This window comes from Nyctibius grandis, chromosome 18, assembly GCF_013368605.1.
Source record: "Nyctibius grandis isolate bNycGra1 chromosome 18, bNycGra1.pri, whole genome shotgun sequence".
Classification (NCBI taxonomy): domain Eukaryota; kingdom Metazoa; phylum Chordata; class Aves; order Nyctibiiformes; family Nyctibiidae; genus Nyctibius; species Nyctibius grandis.
Window position 1 is genome coordinate 8218166 of NC_090675.1, and position 22308 is coordinate 8240473.

At 49.9% G+C, this 22308-nt stretch overlaps 1 protein-coding gene across 2 annotated transcripts in view; it reads left to right on the forward strand.

The window, feature by feature from the left end:
* The window catches only part of VPS53 (VPS53 subunit of GARP complex), a 65713-nt gene extending 46211 nt beyond the window's left edge, over positions 1 to 19502 (forward strand). For both annotated transcript variants that reach the window (XM_068415720.1, XM_068415721.1), the window contains exons 17-22: positions 34 to 112; positions 4917 to 5065; positions 10650 to 10719; positions 12978 to 13115; positions 16221 to 16325; positions 16702 to 19502. In XM_068415720.1, the coding sequence (XP_068271821.1) occupies positions 34 to 112; positions 4917 to 5065; positions 10650 to 10719; positions 12978 to 13115; positions 16221 to 16325; positions 16702 to 16872 (712 nt within the window). In that variant the 3' untranslated portion in view covers positions 16873 to 19502. The remainder of the gene's footprint in view (positions 1 to 33; positions 113 to 4916; positions 5066 to 10649; positions 10720 to 12977; positions 13116 to 16220; positions 16326 to 16701) is intronic.
* Positions 19503 to 22308: the final 2806 nt, after the last annotated feature.

Sequence of the window (22308 nt, forward strand, 5' to 3'; positions counted from 1 at the left end):
CTGTTGTAAAACTCATGCTTGATTTTTTTGCAGTGTGATCTCCAACAGCATACAGCTGTTAGTGCAGGACCTGGATGCAGCCTGTGACCCTGCCCTGACCGCTATGAGCAAGGTAGGGGATGGATTTGTTTTGGGAAGAGGTGGCCTTAAGGTCCACGTGGAGTGCTTGTTTGCTTTGATTGCTTGAGTTCACTGTTGACATGTCCTTTTATGCTGCCCTGAGACTTTGCCATATATTGATTTCTTCTTGCTTCTTAGAGCAGCAGTTGCTGTATTTATAAATACATCCTTCTCTCCAAAGCCTTTTATTATTCAGATTAGAGCTTTCAGTCTTCCGCAGCACATTAAAACACACGGACAATGAAATACTTTCTCTAAGTACACAGGGCTTTCTCTTTCCACTCCTGATGCCAGCGAGAGCCTTGAAAATTGGGAAAACTTTTGTTAGCCTGAAATTTCAAACACACCTTCTCGTTTGCTGTCCTCTTTGTGTTCTTTGACGAGGAGTTTTACTGGCCTGCTTGTTTGTGGCTGTTAAATGGAGGCACTCAAAGGGTAATAGGGAATTGAGGTTGAGCCCTGTTGCTTCTGTGATCCTCTCAAGGACACATGGAGCCGTTCCTAGAGGCCCATATTAGTGCCTAAGGATTTTGTTGCAGTTACTCTGCTGGCTTTTATACATTTGAAATGCAGAGAGCTGTGTTTTCTTGCCAAAGTATTGTGAAAACCCAGACTGCTTTAGACAGAGGTGAAGACAACAAAAGTGGATTGAACTATTTTTTTTTTTAATTAGAAATATTAAACATAGAGCTCCATTTTTGTAGAATCAACATACTGTCTCGCTGCCATGAATTTTAATAGCTTTCTGCTTTATGATGTATTCCAGCTGTAACCAGCCCCACCACCCCCAGCTAATATTTGAAGTGGAATGCAGCTGGTAGTAGAACTTGTACATGTTCCAAATGAAAAGAGGATTTTTTTTTTTTCCCCAGTAAAATAACACGGTTAGGAAGGGCTCAGCACTTGAGGCGTTGTGTGTGTGCCATGACAGTCCCTTAGGTCTCCTCCTGAGCCTACATAGCGTAGTAGTATTTGACTCGCTCAGCTCTGGCTGCTTGTACCCAAGTAAACCACAACCTTGAGAAGGCAGCAGCTGGTAGGCCATTTATTTTTGTCTTTGGAACCCTGGTAAAATGCAGCACATGTGATGGGACTGATCTATAAACAAGCTAAGTGTTATGAAATTAGCTAAATAAATACTTGTCGCTTGTGCACACATTCCACTATTTGCATCAGACAGAGTTTCTTTTATGGGATTTTTACTAGACCTGGATTTGGTGCAAGACTTTTTTTCCTTCACCCTCCTCCTCCCTTTCCTTCAGGGCTGCGTTATTACCCTGACAGTTGAATAAGAAATGCATATAATTATTTAAATGCAGAGTTATTATTTGGATGTGTAAAATTTCAGTCTTTATTAAAGGAATAAAGACTGTGTGCCTGATCCATTCCAGTTTTCCTGCACTGGGAAGGCATGTCTGTCTCAAGACCCCTACTCCATTAGGGCTCTTCCTTTGTTTAGCTTCTTTTCTTTTACTTCACCGTGGTGTCCTCCAAGATTCAACATTCCCAGTCCTTTGCTGGAGTCTGACTTTTTTTTTTCTTCACAAAAATGTTCAGTAACTATAGACGTAAATTAAGGAATACTTTAACCTCTAAATCCACTTTGGCTGTGGGCCACTTTGAGAGATTTAACACAGAAAATGGCATTGTGAGTATTGCTTTCAGCTGGGAATGGTGCTTAGTTTCCCTGATTCTTTACCTTGTGTGTTCTGGAAGAAATGGTAAATGATGAGGAGGCCCCATATTACAACATTTGTAGGTGATAATCTTTACGCAGACTTTACAGCAGGTGTAGAATGAGTAAACACGGCTGTAGGACGGGGAGCTGGGATGTGGGGTGGGAGAGGAATTTGCCCTAAACCACTGTTGTCGTATTCTGGATAACAAAGTGCTGTGGATGTGTGGTACCGATCTGTAGCAGGCGCTTGAGTTGCCTGGTGTGCTTTATTTTTAATTGTTAGGACGAGGGAACTGCTAATCTGCGTGGGATATTTTTGCCCCCATTAAGTTTATGGATTGCACTGGATAAGGTTTGATTTATTTGCTGAGTTAAGCATTGATTTATATGTAAAACTGTGCTTGTAAGTGGGGCTGGGGGACATTTTAGTGACTCGTGTCGACCGCTTGCTGTTTTTTTATATTTTGCGAAAACCTTTTGGTGCAGCTGCAATTTCCCACTTCCTTACGACCGAGCGGACAGCAGCAAGCGCTTAAACACAGGGCTCTAATAATCTCTCCTACAAGTACAAGGAGAGCCCCAAGAGCAGAGCAATCAGAGCTGCCAGCTGCTAATTAAGAGCCAGCAGGAGTGCTTTTTAGCCCTCCATCAAGGTGCAGCACGCAACAGTGCAAACCCAAATCGTGTCAGAAGACAAAGGAGGCAGTTTCAAAGGCAGCAGTATCTGCTGCCCGCAGAACCCGCTGGCTTCCCTCTCCCCTCCCACCTCTTCCTGCATGAGCAACACAAGGTCAAGGGAGAAGGTGCTGGCCCGGCGGTTACGGGTGCTCCCCGTGCCCAGTCTGGAGCCCGTACCAATAAGCCGGCAGTGGGATGCTGCTGAGCATGGGGAGACTTGGAGACTGATCCATCCCCCGTTAAATGACGAAGCGACCCCTTTTCCTAGAGACCCATGTCAGTGCTGGACATGGAGGAGGGACCTGGTGGCTCCCGGTTTGGCCCTGTCACCCCACTCCCAGCTCTCAAGGGACACGTGGGGACATGGGCCCCCCCAGCCAGGCAGACCCAGGAGCACTCTTGAGCCCCCGCTATGCCCTGAAGGCAGTGCAGCACTTGTGATGTGCCAAAGCACCCCAGTTTTGCTCAGGGTTTCTCTCTTCTCCTCCCCTTTTAAGAAAACACCCTGAAATCTTGAGGGTCCTGGGGTTTCTGTTGTAAAAACCAGCTCTGAAGGTAGCACCAGTTCTTGCTGCTCCTGTTCTTTGGGCTCATTTTCAGCTTGTGCATGTAAACTATGTGGATATCCCAAGAAAAACATAGGACGAGGGAAAAAGAGGAATAAATTTAAAATGACGGGAACAAAGCTTTACCAGAAGAGTTGGGCTCGTATTTCTTTTGATGACTTTTCAGTGTGTGTACTATGTCTTTCACTGCAGCTACTGGGGTTTGTTTCAGCTGAAACACACCCACGTACACACACACACAAAGGGCTATTTTTACTGTTCGTGCTTTAAAGGTTTGGTTGTGAAGTATTGCTTTTGGAATGAAGAGCAACAAAACGCAAAAGCTACTGTTTTGTTGTTGCAATAATTCAACCCAGCGGTTCCTTCCCACTTTGTGGCCGTTCCTGCTCTGTGGGGATGGTCTGTTCGTTGGGGATCGCTGTCTGTCGAGAAGGGCCAGCGCTGGGAGTGTGTGAGTCCATCAGCGAGACAGGCACAAAGTATGTTCTTTGGATATGATGAGTACCGTGAGGAGTAGAAAAACAGTTGTCTCTTGAGCAACCTTCTGAGTGAAAGTAAGGTGGAATGAAACCTGTGGAGCGGGTGATGAGACAGAGATCCCTTCTAGCTACCCGGGTGATGTGAGATGAGCAGGCTGGGGGTTGGTTTGGTTGGTTTAAGTAAGGACAGCTTTGGTAGGACACGTGTAGACTCTCTCAGACACTGTGGTTTTGCAAAGAATTTGGCTTTCCTTGCGCACTAAGTCACTGGGGCTGCATGTTGTTTGGGTGGAATTGAACCGGCTGGGTTGCAGGAGACAAAGTGGCCATAATTAAATTAAAACCAGGAGTAAAAAACTTTGCATGCAAAATTCAGAACTTGAGAAAACAAGTTTGACGACAAACACCCCTTGAAAATAAAAAGCTCATCTTCTGCATGGGGCCCAGTTTCCTATCCTGATTTCATACCCATTTTCCTCCTGTTTCATCTCCAGCGTGAGGAACCGCATCTCCAAACAGTTGGAGCACATTGCAGAGTCTCTGAACAGTAGCAGAGCTAAGAGCACTTTTCTGGATGCTCGTGTTCCTCAGCGAGACTTTTATATACACAGATGCTTGGCCAGGCCTTACCCACCTACCTCTTTTTTTTTTTTTTCTCATGACTTACACTGTGTCCTCTCTGTGTACTGCAAATAAGGCTCGGAGAAAGTCAAGGGAGTCACACATCTGGCTCACAGGGGCTATTCTGTTGCATTTCTGCTGATGGTAAATGAAAACAAAATGGGAGGTTGAGCAACTCTTCTTGTTTTGTGTTTTTTTACACGTGTTTGGGCTGAGCTGAAGTTGGCATCCCAGCTCGTACACCAGAAGTGTTTTCAGGGTGAGCTGTGCTGGTGCAGAGTGCTTTGGGCTTTAAGGCTATTTCTACCTCTTCCATCTATCTGTCATCAGTCTCACCAGTATTAAAGTCTTGGCTGCCGCACAGGAATCCAGACTTTGCAAGCTTGCAGATATTTTCTCAAATGCCTGTAATCAGGATTTATATGGGCACTTCATCCCGGCAAACTGGAAACTGTTAAATATTAAGGCAGTCTGGCGTGCTTCAAAGGCCTTTTTAATCCTAGTCATCCCCGTTTGTGTGGGTTACCAGTCACAATCTCTCTCTGCTCTGGTGCAAAAAGGGCCGTTCTGGGTTTTCTTTGTGTCTTGTTGTGGAAGGGTTTTGCCTCGTCAGTATAGTGACGATGAACTTGACCTTGTGGTGAATTGCAGAGGCAGTCTCTTGATGATTCCTCAGAGATCTTTTGGCAGGAAGTTTGTACAATTTTCCTTACCTATTGCTTGAATCTTAATGAATTAAACAGTCGTCTTGGTTGTTTTTTCCCCTTTGTGCAGATGCAGTGGCAGAACGTGGAACACGTTGGTGACCAGAGTCCTTATGTCACCTCAGTGATTCTCCACATTAAACAGAACGTCCCCATCATCCGTGACAACCTGGCCTCCACAAGAAAGTATTTCACTCAGTTCTGTATCAAATTTGCAAAGTAAGTTACAAGCATGGCACGGAGTTTGTCGGGGTCTGGTTCTCACTGGTTTGTACATGATAATCCATTTGCTTTCCAGCATGCAGCATCCGTGGCTCTTAGAGTCTGGGTGAAGACCCTCTCCATGCAAGGAGAGCACAGAGGGAGGTGGGGTAGGGCAGCAAACACCAGCAGGTGCTGGCAGGGTTAAAAGACACTTGAATTTCTTGCCTCAAGCTTGCTGCTGAGGCAGATTTTCTCAGGTATTTGTATTGATTGGCTCCTCCGTGTGTGCCTGAACCAACCCATGAAGCATTGTGGTGATCACTGCCTGCTGTTTGCCAAGTACCAAAGGTTTGGGGTTGGATATCTAAAAAAGGCTTTGAACACCTGAATGTAGACACGACTCTTACTATGGGAACCTGCTTTCCTTCCAGTGGTAAGAGGCTGCGTTGCTTCCAGGTACAGAGAAATTTGGTGCCTCATTTGCTTCGAAATAACTTCTATAATAGCTGTAGCACTGTAGGGGAGGGCGTGTGTGGTGAGTATATTCTGCCTTCGCAGTCTAAAAGCTACTTTTCTGTGCAAAAATAGTTCAGTAAGGGAGGGGAAATATACATTCAGATTCTGGGGGATATTACGAGTGTCTTCCTGGCAAGTCACTTAATGTTGGGCAGCATGAAAGAACTGGAAGGTGAGGCAGAAATTCCCCTTGCCTCTGGATTCAGGGTGCAGCTCTCCAACATCTCTTGGACATCCAGACTTTGAAGCTATATGTCTAAAACCAAAATTCAGTTCTTTAGGAAGATACTTTGAACTCTTCCCTGCTTGCCTGTGGCCAGCTGAGCTTTGCATGCCAGTGCCCCAAGAAAAAGCCATGGGAGGACTTGGCGAGTTGTAGCTGCTGCTTTTGGGGTTGCACGTGACTATGCTGGTAGGCTTGGGAGCGGTACCATCCATATCATGTGTCCCTCTAAAATACCTTAACGTTTCATTCATCTGTAATAAGCTAATCGTCCTAAAATAAACTGTATGGCCTGGCAGTTACTGTGTGGGTTTGAGACTGGAGCTTCAGCTCCTGCTTCAGCAGGGGAGGATGCAGCAGGCTCTCCTGAGAACCGTTAGCTTTCGTAGCAGGGAGGCTGGTCTGAGAGTTTCGTCCCCGCTTTCTATCTCACAGTACTCATTAGTTTGCCTTAAGGAGCAGTTACTGATAAATCATATTATGACGTTGCCCATAATCACTGTTTGAAATGCTGTCTCAGTGAAAACTTATTGCACTTAAGCCTTCTATGTGGTTACACTTGGATTTTATATCGCTAACGTGGTGATAAATAAAAAAACCCCATTTACTCAGCTGTTCACAGCACACTCTTAATACCTCAGCTTAGTTGCCTCCCTTTTAACTTTATTGCTAAGCACATACCAAGTAAACTCCGGATAACATACCCAGCTCTCACATTTGAGGAAAGTTCACGTCTAAGCTGAGCGCCTCCCTCACAGCTTGTTCCATAGAAGAGCACAGAAACCTGCAAAACTACTGCTCTGCTTCAAAACCTTTTTAATAAAACTACAGCCCTGATCTACAGCACGTTAAAATTAAGACACAGTCCTGAATTCACTGCGCCGTGGAGTAGGTGTAGAAGTGAAATTTGGTTCCTGAAGATTGTTTTTGCCGGATCATATTTACTCCTTCTGTACAACTTGGTTTTAGGGAGAACTAACCCAGTGGTAAGGGTGGACTGACCTACTTAAAATGCCTATGGCATTTTAATGCATACAAACATTTGTATTTTTGAAGCTCTGAATTCTTATGGAATATACTGGTCTGCCCAATATAAATACCTGGCTTTTTGTGTGCTCCACAACACTGAAAATCCTTTTAACAGGCGTTGTGCTTCTCCGTGTGTTAATGCCTGCACCTTTTTGAACTGCCAGCCACTTCTCAGCTCTAATGGGTTGTGTAAAGCGCTAGTGTTGAGTTACGGGACCACAGGGGAGAAGGCATCTAAAGTCACTGAATTTAAAACTGAGGGATCTGAGCCAAGTCTGGAAGAAGAAAAATGGCCATCAGAAACGGCATCAATCCTCTAACCTCATTTGTCATTTTTGCTTTGTTTTGACCAATATGCAGCCCTCGCTCCCTTGAAACAGCGAGAAGCAGCCAGCTTCCCAGGAGGCACTCGCAGGCGGGGTGAGGGGCTCTGTTCTCACTGCACCTCGGTCCTGATCCTTTTGAAATCAAAAACCGCAGCGGTGAAGCCGTGGCTGCTACGCCGGGATGTGTTTGGGAAGTCTGTGACCTGACCTCAATGAGGAAGAGATTAGAACCGAGAGACAGGAAAAACAAACAGCTCTCCCCCTCGCCAGAAAAGCGGGTCAGAGCCTGGCGAGGTGGGTGACTGCAGCAGACATCCTCCCAGTTGTTCTGGCCTTTGCATCCTGCTTTTAGTGGAAGGAGTTAGGGGGAAGAAGGTCGTGATGAGGAGGCTTTTGGAGGTTTCGAAGCAGCGGGCTGGGCTAAGCGTGGGCCAGCCTGCAAGGGCTGGTCCCCGCCTCGGAGGGTGGCATAAAGCAAAACCTTGCTCCGCTGCAGTGACTCAGTGACACCGGGATGCTTCGAATGATGTCCTGTAGTAGCTCATCTCCTGTCAGACAGGCTGCGGTTGCATCTCTGTCTGCCTTGCCTAGCGAGGCACTGTGTTTGATGCATCATCAGTGCAGGGGTTTAGGAAAGCACAGGCTTTGGCAGAGCCACTCCTCTTGGATGGGAGCCTCTCAGATGCTGTTGGTTTCTGTGCTTTAGGTTCCTAATCTGTCTTGCGCTGCTTTATTATTACACTGGGGGCTTGTCTGCTTCTATGGAGGGTTTGCTGGATTCGGTTTTATAGGCGAAACTGTAAATGAATTCTGGCATCCATTCTAGCTCTGTGGATGCACAGGGAGTAAAGGCATTAGAGTACAAAACCACGTGCGCAGCATGGCCGTTGGATACGCACGTATTATTCGCCTCAGGATGGCCTGCTGCATGCTGAGAGCCAAGCACTGAGTCCAGCCTAGGCAAGAGACTCAAGTGAATTTTCAGTTCAGTGCAACTGCTCTTGATGGTCTCTGCTAGTCCAAAAAAAAAAAAAAAAAAAAGAAAAAAATACCAGAGCAGCCCTTGGATCTTACGGTTTGTCTTGTCTGTCCTGCTGGAGTCGAGAAGCTGTTTCCAATAAGGCAGCGTGAAATATCAGGCATGTGGGGATGGAAGGTCGCTTTACCCTTCTGCATTGATTGTGGGTGGCCATCCGAGGGGCCTGGGAATTGTTTCATGCAAGACAGAATGCTGTCAATGGGAGAGCATGTGGTTATATAGAAAAGGAGATTAAAAAAAAGAGAGGGGAAAGGGCCCTTTGGCTGCCGGCCTGCCACCCTGCAGAAGGAAAGGCTCACCCTGTTTCTCATACACAACACGAGCATTAGCTCCACGCCTGACCTTACAGAGGGTGGGAGAGTTGGACCTACATGCAAGATCAAAGGTACAACTAATCTCTTGTGCTCTTCTGCTTGTAGCAAGCTGCTGCATCCAGAGCTGCTACCGATTGATCGTTTTATAGGATCACCTGAGCTCCAGCTGTGCTTGGCACTGTCTGGTTGCCCTCTGGGAATCAGTTATACACCTGAAAATGGACTTATAAAACAGATAAGTTACATCTCTGCTGTAATGCTTTTGTGCAAGAGGAGACAGGGCTTGTTTTCCTCCTCTTATTTATATTTTGTTGCCAAGGTTGTTTTTCTAGTGGCCAAATTCAAAGCTGTTTGCGGCAGCACAGTAGCTGGTTCTCAACAGTAGTTTAACATTGTTCTCCTTGACCCCTCTCCAGGAAAAGCTGATTCACTGAGAGAGGTCGTGGCTGTGTCTGAGGGAAGGGGAAAGGAAGGACCCTTCACTTGGAAGGACTCTTCCTTGAACCATTTCTTTCAGTATGCTCAGCAGCTTGGCATGCTCTGTGCCTGAGTTACGCTTTTGTCATTCTTCCATGAGAAAGGGCGAAAAATAAATGTCCTGGCTTGGAAAACAGGTGTCAGGACAAACAAGATGCTGTCCATGCTCCTTGCTTCGTGGGAAGGAAACAAATAGCTTGACAGATGCAAGGGGGAAGCCACGCTCAATTTAGATCATCCCTATAAACGGCGCCTCATTTAAAAGGACAGAAAACAGACCGACTTATATGAACTTAGGACAGAGCCATTAAAGTCTAAGACCTGTCACCAGGTCATGGAAAAGGTCCTGGAAACGTGAGCTTTGTAGGCGTTCAGCCAAAGCAGGCCCTGTGGAAGACGCAGAGTACATTAAAAACAAGGCAGCAAAAGGAAGACAAGAGCACGAGCGGTGTGGTTCTGACAGATGGAGTTAGTGTTGCTCACATTGTCCCCTCTCCTCGCATTCAGCCCCTGAGTTTTCCTGGTGCTGCAGCTTGGTAGGGTAGGTGGGGCAGGAGCTTGCCTTGCAGGTGCTCAGCCCACGCTTCTGCGAGAAGGGAGTGTGTGGTGCTCCACTGAAGAATGAAACTACCACAAAGCCTAAAATCAAGAAGCAAGAAGCTAAGACCGATGTTGACGCCTTGGAGTACATTGTCCAAGGTGGTGAATATTGGGCTTCCATCTTTGCCACATTCTCTGCGGTTGAGTGTACGGAACTTGGTCACAGAATCAATGAGGTTGGAAGAGACCTCTGGGATTATTGAGTCCAACCATTGCCCTGACACCACCATGTCAACTAGACCATGGCAGTCTTTTCTTAAACATCTCCAGAGATGGTGAGTCCACCACCTCCCTGGGCAGCCCCTTCCAATGTCTAATGACCCTTGCTGAGAAGAAATGCTTCCTAATGTCCAACCTGAACCTCCCCTGGTGAAGCTTGAGGCTGTGTCCTCTTGTCCTATCGCTAGTTGCCTGGAAGAAGAGGCCGACTCACACTCCACTACAGCCTCCCTTCAGGTAGTGAGCTTTCAGGTAGTGGTCACTTTTCTGAGTCTGAAGTCCACGTTAGTAAAACAGCATAATGGTGTTTTCCTTTTCACAAAACTTTTTCTTGTCTTGATTGTGTTGGCCAGAAGCTTTCTCTGTGCGAATGTCCAGGGCCCAGCAGACCTCCAGCCTTGGCTGGACCTCAAGTTCACTGTGTAATATGCATGTTATGGAATTACTAGTATGCAGTAAAATGTAGGTTCTGGATACAATCAAAATACTTCCACTCCATGAATAGCTACACTGATCCTGGCGTGTTGCCGTTTTTATTATGTACAATGGTTTGTTTGCTTGTTCTTGACCTTGTACTGTAATACTTCATATATAGTTTGTAGCAATTTATCTACATGTGTGCGACTTCTCAATTCACTTAGAGGTCAGTATGGATTAAAGCAAAAGAATTGTACCTAGGGATTGTTAGTTTGTTATTTAATACACTCAGTGTGGCTGGAGCGAGCTTGAGAACCAGGCACTTAGAGTGTCTTTGTGGAGAGCCATCCGGGTTTGTTTCTGCATGCTTTGTTACCACAGAAGACTGTACCGACTCCAAATACTCACATGTAATTCTGTCATTTTCTGTTCTCTGCAGCTCCTTCATTCCCAAGTTCATTAACCATCTCTTCAAGTGCAAACCTATTAGCATGGTGGGCGCAGAACAGGTAAGAAGAAGTAATTGCATTGGCTGTAATATTCCATCGCTTTGGGGTTCGAGAAGTCAAGGCAGTTTTTGTTAAAGAGGGGCAGAGTTACGTGTCCTGAACCCTGGTACAGCTCTGGCAACAGGAATACACTGTGGGAAGCAGGTTTATAGTGATCCTGCCACAGATGAACCTGTCCTGGGCGAGGGGTTCTGGGCATCTTCCCAAGTTTCTCCCAGGAACCTGCCTCCATGTTGTGCTTTGAGAGCTGTAGGTACCGCAAGACGGTGAGACACAATCTCAGGGAAGGAAGGACGTTCAATTATTGCCACTTGAATTAACGTACCCATTTCTGTCGAAACGCTGCCCCTTGACAGGAGCCCCATCCCCAAGTGGCACGTGGGTGGGCAGCACAGGGTATTTATTACCTTGAGACCATGGGTGCAGGGCTGTGACCCTCCATCTCCCGCCCCTGCCTGCGGGCTGGGACCCCGCTACTCTGTGAGGATGAGGTCTGGATGAGGCAGGCTTTCAGCTGTCCCCTGCACATACAGCTGATTAAAAAAAAAAAAAAAACCAGAATCATCCCTAATGGGACTGCTGTGAACTTCAAATCGGTGTCTTAAAAGCTGCTTCGGTTTTAGGCATCAAAGATGAGTTCTGAGCAGTGTGTGTCTGCAAAATGAAGCAGGAGCTTTACATCAAAACCTTCCTCTTTCTTAATGGAAAGCAAACGAGGGAAGCGCGGTTCCGGCTCGTCTTGTGCAATGAGCAATAACCTGAGAGTGATTAAATGAAGTCTTTTTAAATAAGCATCTAAAGTGATTAACCGGTTGCCAGCAGTGGGCTTGTGTCTAATGTTAAAAGGTTTTAATATTACTGTATTGGAATAACAGGCCCAATTTGGTTCTTCAAAGCAGACTGGGAAAGTTTTTATTAGCCTGATTCACAGTGAATATATCTCATTATAAGTAGGGCAGACCTTCCTGGGGCTGGGTGTACGGAGGTCTTCAGATGCTGATCCCCTCTGTCTCTGCAGCGTGTAGGTCCTCAATTGCCTTACCATCTTTTGAACACCCTCCTGGTCACCCACCGGCCTGTTCCCATGCTGGTTTCTCTCCCCTGGTGCAAATGTTGCTGTGGAATATGCTTCCCCATCCTAAACACAGCTTTTCCTACTGGTTGCTAATAGTCACGTTTGAAATCTGGACACTAGGGTGGTGTTTACGGAGGTGTTCGGTGCGGGGAACGAGGCCTGTGGGGTTTCGCTTTCTGTGTTTGTCTCTCTGACTTAACAGCGGTTCTCCATCTTGGCAAGCTTTGGCAGTGAGTTAGTGATGCCAGGGACCTGGAAGGGATAACGGGGGGACAAGGGGACAGAGCCTGCGAGCGCTGCACCTGTGGGAAAGGCTGCAGAGCACGCAGAACTCATACTAGACGTGAGAGAGTTTATGTGGGAAAGACGTGAATTCCCGAACCGTGGAAAAATCTTCCATCCACGGGATCCCTCGTAGACATGCAGGAATCCAGCTACGACAGCCTGAGCTGACATCGGGCTCCAGCAGCCCTGGGGCGCACAGAGCTGCGTGTTTGTGCTGTGGTTTCCTGGCTTTGCCAGGACAAGATTGATGGCATCACTTCATCTCGTGCAAACCGTGAAACAGGCAGCACACAGCGATGATAACGGGGTCCAGATTGGAACCGGCGGGACCCACCGCCCCTCCTCCTCGGCTCAGGCCTTTGTGTGTGAACTGCGTGTTTCAGTGTATCGGGGAGCAGAGGATGTTGAGCAGTTCTCAGTGTAGCTGGGTTGTGTTGCAGTTTTCTTTTGAAAGCAAAAAAAAAATCAAGTGGTTGAGTGAATGCAGAAAACCTGACACACTGGGTGGGTGGGTGCGGGAGGAAGCACGGTGTTAATTCATTTGACCTCAGTATCTAAATAATGATACAGCTACAGGTAATCGAGGTTGTTTCACTTTATAGTGTCATGGGGAAGAGGACTGGAAATCCCTGCCTTATGTGCCAGGCGTTGAGCTGCCGTCAGTCTTTTCCAGTGAGCAGAGCAGGGCTGTTAAAATCCACCAACAGTGCTGTACGTAGCCCTGGGAGATCGTGTCTCCTTGAATTGTCATTACGTGGGTCAATCCCTCCTGTTCCTGCAGTCCAAGTACCAGTTTCCCAACATGGGAAGTGTTAAACTTTGAAGGATGTTGGATTATAGCAGCTAGTGGAGCTTGGTAAAAGGGACCTGAATAACAGGGTGCGATTAACTATTGCAGCTGCTGCTGGACACTCACTCTCTGAAGATGGTTCTCCTGGATCTGCCCTCCATTGGGTCCCAAGTGGTGAGGAAGGCTCCTGCCAGCTACACAAAGATAGTGGTGAAAGGCATGACTCGGGCTGAAATGATCCTGAAGGTAACTCAAGACTTTTGATAACCTGCCAGCCAGACTGCTGGGCTGGGAATCGGAGCAAGCAAATTCCAGGGGGCCCTTCCTTTGAACGCAGCAATCTGCATTTGCACGTGAACGTACGCGAGCTCGTCCGGATGTGCTGCCAGCTGTTCGACAGAACTGGCTTATTCCCCTTGGTTTTGCCCCCACACTCTTTTAACATCGCATTTTGAGTTTTCATCCTCATTTTTCAAGGTAACCGAGCGCTCAGGTTCTGCTTATTAGGAGAGCTGGGGCACCACATTCCCTCAGGAGCTTGTGAAAATCAGAGCGAGCATCCATAAGTGCCTGCCGCAGGGCAAACCCTCCAGTTCAGGTTACTCCAGGCCTTTGTGCAGATTCCATCACGCAGGGGAGCCAAGCCGTGCTTGAGTCACCTGTTTACTGTCTAGTGTAACAGCCAGTGCAAACATGTCTGGGTTACTGTATTCACCAGAGCCCTTTTTCATTTTCCAGACCTGGTGCCTGGAAAATGACCCAAAAGCAGTGTGTTGTCTTCATAAAAAGTAACAAGCAAAGCAATCTCCCCTTCCCTGCTGGTGCTGGGGTAAGAAGTTGGGTTTGATCCCAGGAGAAGCCACAGGAGCTGTGCAGTTGTACCCTCCTGGGCGATGGGATTGTCCCCTGCTCACCAACGATGCTGTGAAGATGTTCTTGTGAGTGAATAGCGGGACCTGGGGTCAGGCAGGACAGGCAGCTGCCAGCCAGGGCCCCCTGTAGACCGCAGCCAAGGCAAGGAGGAGGTGTGGAGCCCGAGCTCTCCGTGCTTGCCTGCTGCTCAGCATGGCTTTGCTGCCATGCCCGAGGGAATGTCACGGCTGAGTTTGCGTTCTGAATTCAGAAATTAGTTCTGCAATTCCATGCTTTTGGAGTAAGGTGATTGAGGTGTTAGGAGATACGTTAAAGCAAGTCTAAATTTTCTTGTAAATGACCTGAAGAAAAATACCCTGCTGCTGCTACCAGAGGAGCAGGGGAGATCGGTGCCTGTCGCATACAGAAACAGATCTTTCCTTGGAGCTTATATGTGCATCTGAAAAGTAATGGAGTTCATTTGTCTGCCCTTAACATCCCATTGGCTTCGTGGGGATTGAGATGGAAGTGCCTCAGGTGGGGAGCGCGGGCTGCAGGGCTGCTGGTCCGTGGGCTGCGCAGCGGCAGCGTGGCCGCTCTGTCAGACAGCCCGTGCCTGCCCTGCTGCTGCGTGAAGCGCTTCTGCTGGCCCCAGGTAAGGGCTGGGTGTCGGTGTAGCTGGTAATTAAACAGCGATGCACTTATGGCGTTTGGTGCTCCCAGAGCTGCTGGACACAGTAATGCCCGGGTAATGGGTGGGCGATGGGGCCGAGCGGTTGGGCTGGGGCAGGTTTGTTAATCGTAGTGACTGAGTCGATCACCCTGAGCCTGTGTAACCCACACACAGCGTGTGGGGCTGGTGTCAGCACCCGTCTCTTGGGTTTGGGAGAGAAAGAAAGGCTCGTGGAAGTGCCCGCTCCTGCTGGACCAGCACTATTGCTGTGGGAAGGTTTCCTTGCAGGAGCCAGAGCTGGCTGGGCATCTCTGCCCGTTCTGTTTGCCTTGCGGGTTATCTCTTTTTATCAGTGCTCAGACTCTCTCTGCTGTTTCCAAATTCTACATCAAAGAGTCTTTTCCCTAAGAACTGTTTCACCCCATCAGAAGCACAGGCCAATACACTCCTCAGTGTTTCTCCTACCTAGTGCCGAGGTGGTTCAGAAGCGATGCCCCTGTTGCGCACAGCAATACCGCCGTACAGCAGCGTGCCCACGCTTATACTGGTGCAGCTAATTTGGTGTTATTGAGGCTGTAGATGGCACAAACAAATTCATTCAGCTACAAAGCGCAGATGCAAGAGAGGAGGAGGGCGTCAGGGTGCTCACGTCCCACAGAGCTGTTTCCTTTCTCCTCTGGCTGCACTGTCTGAAGTTCCAGCTTTTCATCTTGGCAGAAGATTTTTACAAGGGCTGTAAATTAAGGATTTATAAGTGTGTACATGGCTATGATGTTTCATTGGTCTGAAGTGCAGGGAAAGGAAGAAATGTCTCGGTGACAGAATACAGTGTGGGGTGAGCTGGGTCAGTGGAAACATATGGAAATGTTTGCAGAGACAGGGAAGAGTCTGGTCCCGTGCTGTTCCTGCCCTGTGTGCAGGCACACATTCACACTCGCTTCCCCAGAAAGGTGGTTTTGCTGCCCAGCCTTATCAAAAGATGTGTTCTCTGTGGAGCTCACTGCTTATGTAAGGGAAATACAACAATGAGTAATCATCTTTCCAGCTTCAAGGCTATTTTAATTTTTTTTCCTGCCTTGACCGTTGCTGGGACTAAGAGGGTGTGAGCTCCGGGGCAGGCACCAGCGGGGGGTTCACACGCTGCATCCCAGTCTCTCCCGAGGAGCGTAGGAGAGGAGCTGCACCCAAAGGACAGAGCGGGTTCGTGTGGCAGCGCTGACCCAGCAGGTTGTATGTCAGAAGCAGGAGGATGGCAAAGCAGATTGCTCTGACCCCCGCTGGCCTGGGGACGGAGCGGGTGACTGGAGAGTGTCGCCACATTCTGCTCCGGGCAGGAGGGAGTGAGAGGGATGCACAGCTGACGTGAGGGTCTGGGCTGTGTCCAGGCTGCCTGATCTGCTGGGGACTTTCTGAGTGCTCCCACCACCACAACACTGCCTCTCTCCCCCAGGCAACTCCCCCGCTAGTCTTCCCCATGCGACAAGATAAAATCCTGAGCTTTGCCAACACGCCAGTGCCTGCCAGCCCACAGGCGTACAGACCAAGTCCTGCTGCTCTCTGAAACGTGATACACACCCCTGCAGCCCCTTCAGTCTGAGCACCACTGACTGTGCGGGAAGAGACCCCGTGTTCCTCGCTGCTCCTTTACTGCTCTTCACTCGCCTTCACCTCTCACTTACCAGCAGCACATACAGCCTCTTTCATGTTCTTTAAGCATTTTATTTTAAGAGAAGCCAGTCCTGCCGTCACTCGTGTGCCTGAGTTGACTGAGCACTGGCTTTAACTCACAGAATTTGTCTGATCTCTTCTTTTTTTTGTCTTGGCAGGTGGTTATGGCTCCGCACGAGCCCCCAGTTGTGTTTGTCGACAATTACATCAAGCTCCTCGCTGACTGCAGCACAGACACTTTCCAGAAGATACTAGACATGAAGGTTAGAACCAGTCCCACAGCGTTTCTGCTCATCCACAAGCGCTGCGTTGAGGCTGTTGGTGACTTTTTCCAGTAGAAACATATCAGGGTTTGGGAGTGGGGAAAGCACTCTTAAGGCAAGTGTACCCTCCGTACTCTGGAAGTGTGGAGAGCTGCTACTGAAGAATAGCTTTTCAGTTCATTTAGCATGCTCGTAGCTGCTCTGGCTCCTGGGGCTGAGCTCAGTTGTCTCTGGACCACCCAGAGGTCTGCATACAGCTCTCAGTGGGTGAACAAAAGGTTGAGGTTTGAAACGGGCTCTCCTGCAGCTATTCTCCTGCGTGCCCACTCCCAGGTCGATGAAGTCTAACGGCTTCACTGCTCTTTTGCTCCCGCAGGGCCTGAAGAGGAGCGAGCAAAGCAGCATGCTGGACCTCTTCCGCCAGCGCCTGCCGGCTCCCCCCTCCGGAACCGAGAGCGCCAGCTCCCTCTCGCTGAGCGCTCCTACGCCCGAGCAGGAGTCCTCTCGGATACGGAAACTGGAGAAACTCATCAAAAAAAGACTCTAAGTGAGCAGAAGGAAACTGGTGCTCAGGACTAGCTGCAGTGACTGGGAGCAAAGCTCATCAGACTTATGATTTACAATATGCTGCTGAAAAATCTGTGTCCCATCACTTCCATGCCCTGTGATCTCTTACCTATCGTATGCCGTGGCACTGCATCTCCTCCAGACCAAGGTGTTCGCCCTGACAGCTTAGCAGGAATGAAACCCAGGACATGGCTGGGTCCACGTGGTGGAGAAAATAAGAGGTACCTGGAAGTCAGCAGCTGTAAAAACGGGTTTAGGTGGATTCAGAGAATATGTGGCTGTGATTCACTTGGTGTCCCCACCTTTAGCCTGGCTGAGCTCCTGCTGCAGCACTGAGGATTTTGCCTGAGGGTTTGACGTTACTGCTCACTCCCTATTGCAGAGCTGTTCCTCTGTTTCATTATTTAGTGGGGAGGGCACCAACCCCAAACCATCACCACCACCCAAAACCCCAGCCCTTTAGCAGCTGGGATCCAGACATCTGAAGCTCCACTGAATTAATGAGGTGCCCAGGAGAAAACCCCAAAGTAGATTTCTCCCCTGCTCCCAGGACAGGCATGCATAAACCGCCAGTCAAACAGCGAGGCAAATCCTTTTCAGAACAGGAGGAAAGGGCTGAATTAATGCCTTCTGCACCTTGGCAAACCTCCTGCCAACAAGCTGGCAGCCTCAGTCGCTGTTACAGCTTAAAGGCTGAACTAGACATCTGCAGAGCCCATGTCCAGCTGCTGCTTGTTTCTCTCGTGTGTGCTGGGCTCGCCCGCTGTCCCCGATGGGAGTTCCCGTCCCACATCTCGCCCTCTCTCCACAACGGGCCGTTCATGGAGCGAGTGTCAGACAGCCCCAGCCCCTCGTTCTCGTGCCAGCAGGGGTGTGCCCCTTTGGCACCTTCACTGCCCTGCAAGAAGAGATGCTGGAAGTGTTGGCTTTAACGAGGAGCTTGGGCCTCTTCCAAGAGCGGGATGCTTAAAGCAGCCTCAGACTTTAAGGGCCTTCCTCTCCTCCTCCTCTGAGCTTCAGCTTGCACCAGTGCAGAGAGGAGGAGAACCAGAGGTGAAATATTTCGGATAACTCAGCCACGAAGCCAGTGCGGAGCAGAGTTGGGGTCGGTGGACGTCTGTGCCCTGCCCGGTGTGAGCTTCCCGAGGAGTCTCGGTGCAGGGAGGCATTGCCTCATCATTAGCAGCACTGGGTTTCTTCCCAAACCCCTCTGTACCCTTTCTGGGGAACTTAGAAGGCATATGCCTGACCGTGAACGATTGAATCCCCTATGGGTTAGGGGGCAGATCGACCAGTCGTGCCTGCTTTATTTTAACTCAAGCTTCGCTTGTATGTGCAGGAAAAAAGTCCTGTACCAGTGTGGCAGGTGAGGAGCTATCGCCCTGTCAGGTGCCTTCTTGGGAGGGTCGTACTCCCCAGCATGTCCACTCTGGGCCTTAGGACTGTGTTTATGAGGGGCTGCGCTCACTGGGGATTACAGCACTCACTGCTGCATGGCTGGGAAGGGGGGATCAGACACGCTCCAGGAAAATGAGCTCTGCCCACCCAAACCTGGAGCTTCACTGGGACCGGGGAGGGAGGAGGTGAGATGAGAAATCCCCGAGTGAGGCAGGGCCTGGGCTCACGCTGTGTCTGTCTGTGCTTCAGCATCGTCCCCTCTTGGGCACAGCGGGGCTGTGTGTTCACAGGGGTCCCGGCTGTGCCCCTTCCCTCTCCTGGTGAGGTTTTCTGCCGCTGCAGCACGGCGTGCACTGCCAGGCATGCTAACGCCAGCTCCTGAGGATGTATTTTCAGGGGTCCCCGGGCTGCGGCGTGCGGGTGCAGAGCTGCAGAGAGCCGCAGCGGTGGTGTCCGTCGCAGAGCAGCACTGACAACACTCGTGGGGAGGGACAGCAGTTCCTTGTCACTCCAGTTTTCCAAATCTTCCCAAGTCCGCTGCTGCTTCGTTTGTTTCCTCCTCTGATTTCATCTCTGGTGATAAAAGAAGGAACGGTGGTTGAAAGCACGTCGGGATTAGGAACAGCCCTTCCCCAAGGACAGATTGTCTCGAGGTGCCTGTGCGGGGTGGTTCACGCGTTACCAAATGCGATAGCGGGGAGGAGGGAACATGGGTGTGCAGAGATTTATTATTGCCGTGGAGGGATAAATAATTTATTTTAGATTAACTTTGCTTTGCTCTGTCTGTGGGTGACTCTCTAACTGAATTATGAATAGCTGAAGACGATGTTCAAGTTATCGTCGTGCGTATTTCCCCGAGGGCTTCCCCTGTTTCATTCTGGAGATAAGAGGAAATAAATGGAAAAATGAATTTTTAGTTTCAGCCTTTGAAGGATGCTCCAGGTCTGGGGTTTGGAGTTCCACTGTTACAGAGCAAGTCGGCATTTTTCTGCTTTCGGTGTAAAGGTTTTGTCCCCTGGCTCTTGGGTATTTATCAGATTGGGCCCATCTGTGTGCATACATCAGCTATTTGGGGTTTACATCGCGAGGGAATAAAGGATGATTTTTTTTTTTCTGTATAAAATGCCACTTGTTACGTTTTTTGGCCAGGCGCAATTCTGGCTGTATGTTGGACTGTGACACTAAAATGAATTAAACGGTTACTGACGTTCAGCTGCTGGGTGTTGTCTGTCTGACTGCCACGCGGGGCCAGGAGGGACCTCACCCCAAACCCGTGCCCAGGGCTCCGGGACATCCGGCTCCAGTGCTCTCCTGCACCTTCTCTCCTGCCTTTTCCACCTTCTGCCGCTCCAGCAAGCGACTCCTCAGGCAGCGTCCGCGTCCGCAGAGCCGACCTTGTGCCCCTAAATAATCGGATCATTTCTCTGCTGGAGACATTTCTGAGAGATCCTCATTTTTCCTTTGAAATTAATTAAGAGGTAACGCCTTTTCTCCCCACGGCCCATGACGGAGGAGTTTCTTTTGCTGGGAGAATTAATGACTCATTTACTTTTCTCCTGCCCCCTCCACCCTGAGGCCGGAGCAGCCCGCGCCGGGCAACACGGGTGTTTATTTTTTTCACCAGAGTTACAGCCGTGACTTGGAGCATCCGAGTGACGATGTCCAATTCTCCACACGCCTTTTCTTGGCCGCAGCTGGGCGGGCGGCAGGCGCAGATGCTGTTTGTCGGCATCGGGCCACGGCTCTGCTGTGCTTAGGAAAAGGAGCTGAAGCGTTTGTCGCTGGGCTGTGTTGGGAAAGGCTTCGGCAGATGTTCCCCTGGGGCTGGGTACACCGGCTGGTGCTACTGGCACCCAAAACTTCCAGGTTAAAGCCTGCACTGGTGCCCTTCTCTCAGCCAGAGCAGCTCCACCGGTCCCCAGCCAGAGTCCGAGTGGGAGCACATGGGCTCGAGTGTGTTGCCAGCATCACCCTTGAGAGCGCGGGGACATCTGGGGGTGGCAGGGGCCTGGGGCTGGGTGTGCCGGGGGGTCCCTGCGCCCTCGCCTTGCCTGGCATACAGGGTCACCAGGACCAAAGTGCTGCGGGCTCCTGTGCTCGGGCCCTGGGAAGTGGCAGTGCCCTCCCCGGCAGAACACGGAGCTGCCATCGGGATCTGGATCCCGCGGGGAGAGGAAAACCTGCCTTTGTTCAAGCCTCGCTGGCAGCACACGGAGCTTCCGAGGCCCTGGGAAAGCCTCGGATCGTGGCTCGGCAGTTTGCAGCAGGGCTGTAAGAGACGATCAAAACTCAGCGACTTCAGCACCGTGCCAGCAGCGTTGGTCCCTGCTCCGAACCGCTCGGACCGCCCCGGGGCTCCCGTCCATCCCGACACTTGGGAGCGTCGCTGTGAGCTCAACTCCCGTGCCCGGCGGGTCCGTGGTCTGTGCCACGGGGAGCATTCTCGCCTTTCCCATCATTTGGAAATAATTTTCCATCGTTATCGAATAACACGGGATCCTTCTGATTTGCTTCCCCCTGCCCGCAGCGACGGCCCCCAGCGCCGCGTCGATGTGCCTGTTGTTGGGTTGCTGATTAAGCCAAGCACACCCAGCCCGGGGGAAAGTCCTTTATGGAAGGAGGATCTTGATAAGATACAGTATCGGCTCTGTCCCGGCTGTGCACAGGCAGTTAAAAAGTAAATAATATGGACAAACATGCTGTGATGTACAGGCAGGGGAAAAGATTTCCAATGTCATCAGGGATTGCGGGGGTCGGTACGGTTTGAGAGGCTTTGTGAGAGGGCAGAGGACATGTGCCTTAAAAGCAGGGCCCCTGCGTGCGGTAGCTATCGATAGTGTTTTATTGAGGAGCTAAAATTCTGGTTAAACACTCCTCTTTCATCCCAGCAGGTGAATTTGCAGCTCTGGGTGCCCGGGTCTGAGCCCCCTCGGCTGCTCAGATGCCCCCAGCCCTCGGAGACGGCTGCTGGGAGGTGCTGTGGGTTCCCCCTGCTCCCAAATCGCACTAACTCCATCACTGGCAGCACGGTTTTTAGCCCAGGAGCTCCACGGCAGCTCTGAAATAACGATCGCGTTCAGCTGGAAACTGCTCCAGCACCTTCTGAGGTGTCTAATTTCATAAAGGGCTTTTATGGGAGATTTTGGAGCGAGGAGCGATCACCTTTCCCCTCTCTCGCAGAGACCAGAATCTCTCTTTTTTTGGGGGATGCATTTAAATCAAAAGGAAGCAAACACCTGTCCAGCACATTTGCTCAGACCCCAAGGATTTCAATCAAAATTTTTAATGTTCTTTTTCTTTCCATCTGCATTTTTCAGCAAACAGCCTCATAGTATTTCTTCAAAGGAATGTAAATTCCTTGAGGAAGTCTCCGGAGTTCCCAGCACCGCATAGCTGCAAACCACAGACGCCTACGGCTGAAAGCTCTGCTCTGCTTTTAATTTTGGGGCAGGGAAGGAATTCTTTTCAGGGGTTTGGGTTCACTTGTGCTGGGACTGTCAGGCCAGACTGCTGGTTACTGCCCAGGGGAGTGTTGACTTTGGCTGGCTGCAGGCAGTTGCTTTCCCTCCGCCGGAGTATTCCCCCACCGAATCTGATGACACGGCGCAATTACTTCATTAGGATTTTCCAAAAAACGTTCCCTCAGTCTCATCTGGTGCTAGAAAGACCTTTTCCCTCTGTTTTCTTATTTCAGCTTTGCCTGAAAAATGCAGTTAAGGGGGGCAGCGCTGCTGCCTGGGTCCAGATCCTTGGCGGGGTGTGCTGGGGGTGAGAACGAGCAGCCTGGGGGAAGCTGTGAGTTTTGAAGGGTGTAGTTAAACTCCCAGGGGTGGGTGAAGCCTGTGCGTAAGAGCTGCTGCTCTGCAGCCCAACCAAGGCCCCTGCGTCCGCTGCGAGCTGCCCCCCGAGGAAGCTGGGGCGGCTGCTGCGGAGGTTGAGTGATGGGAGAGGGTGGCTGAACAGCGAAGGGACCAGTGTCCCCCCGCATTTCCTCCCCAGTCCCCGCTCTCATCCCAGT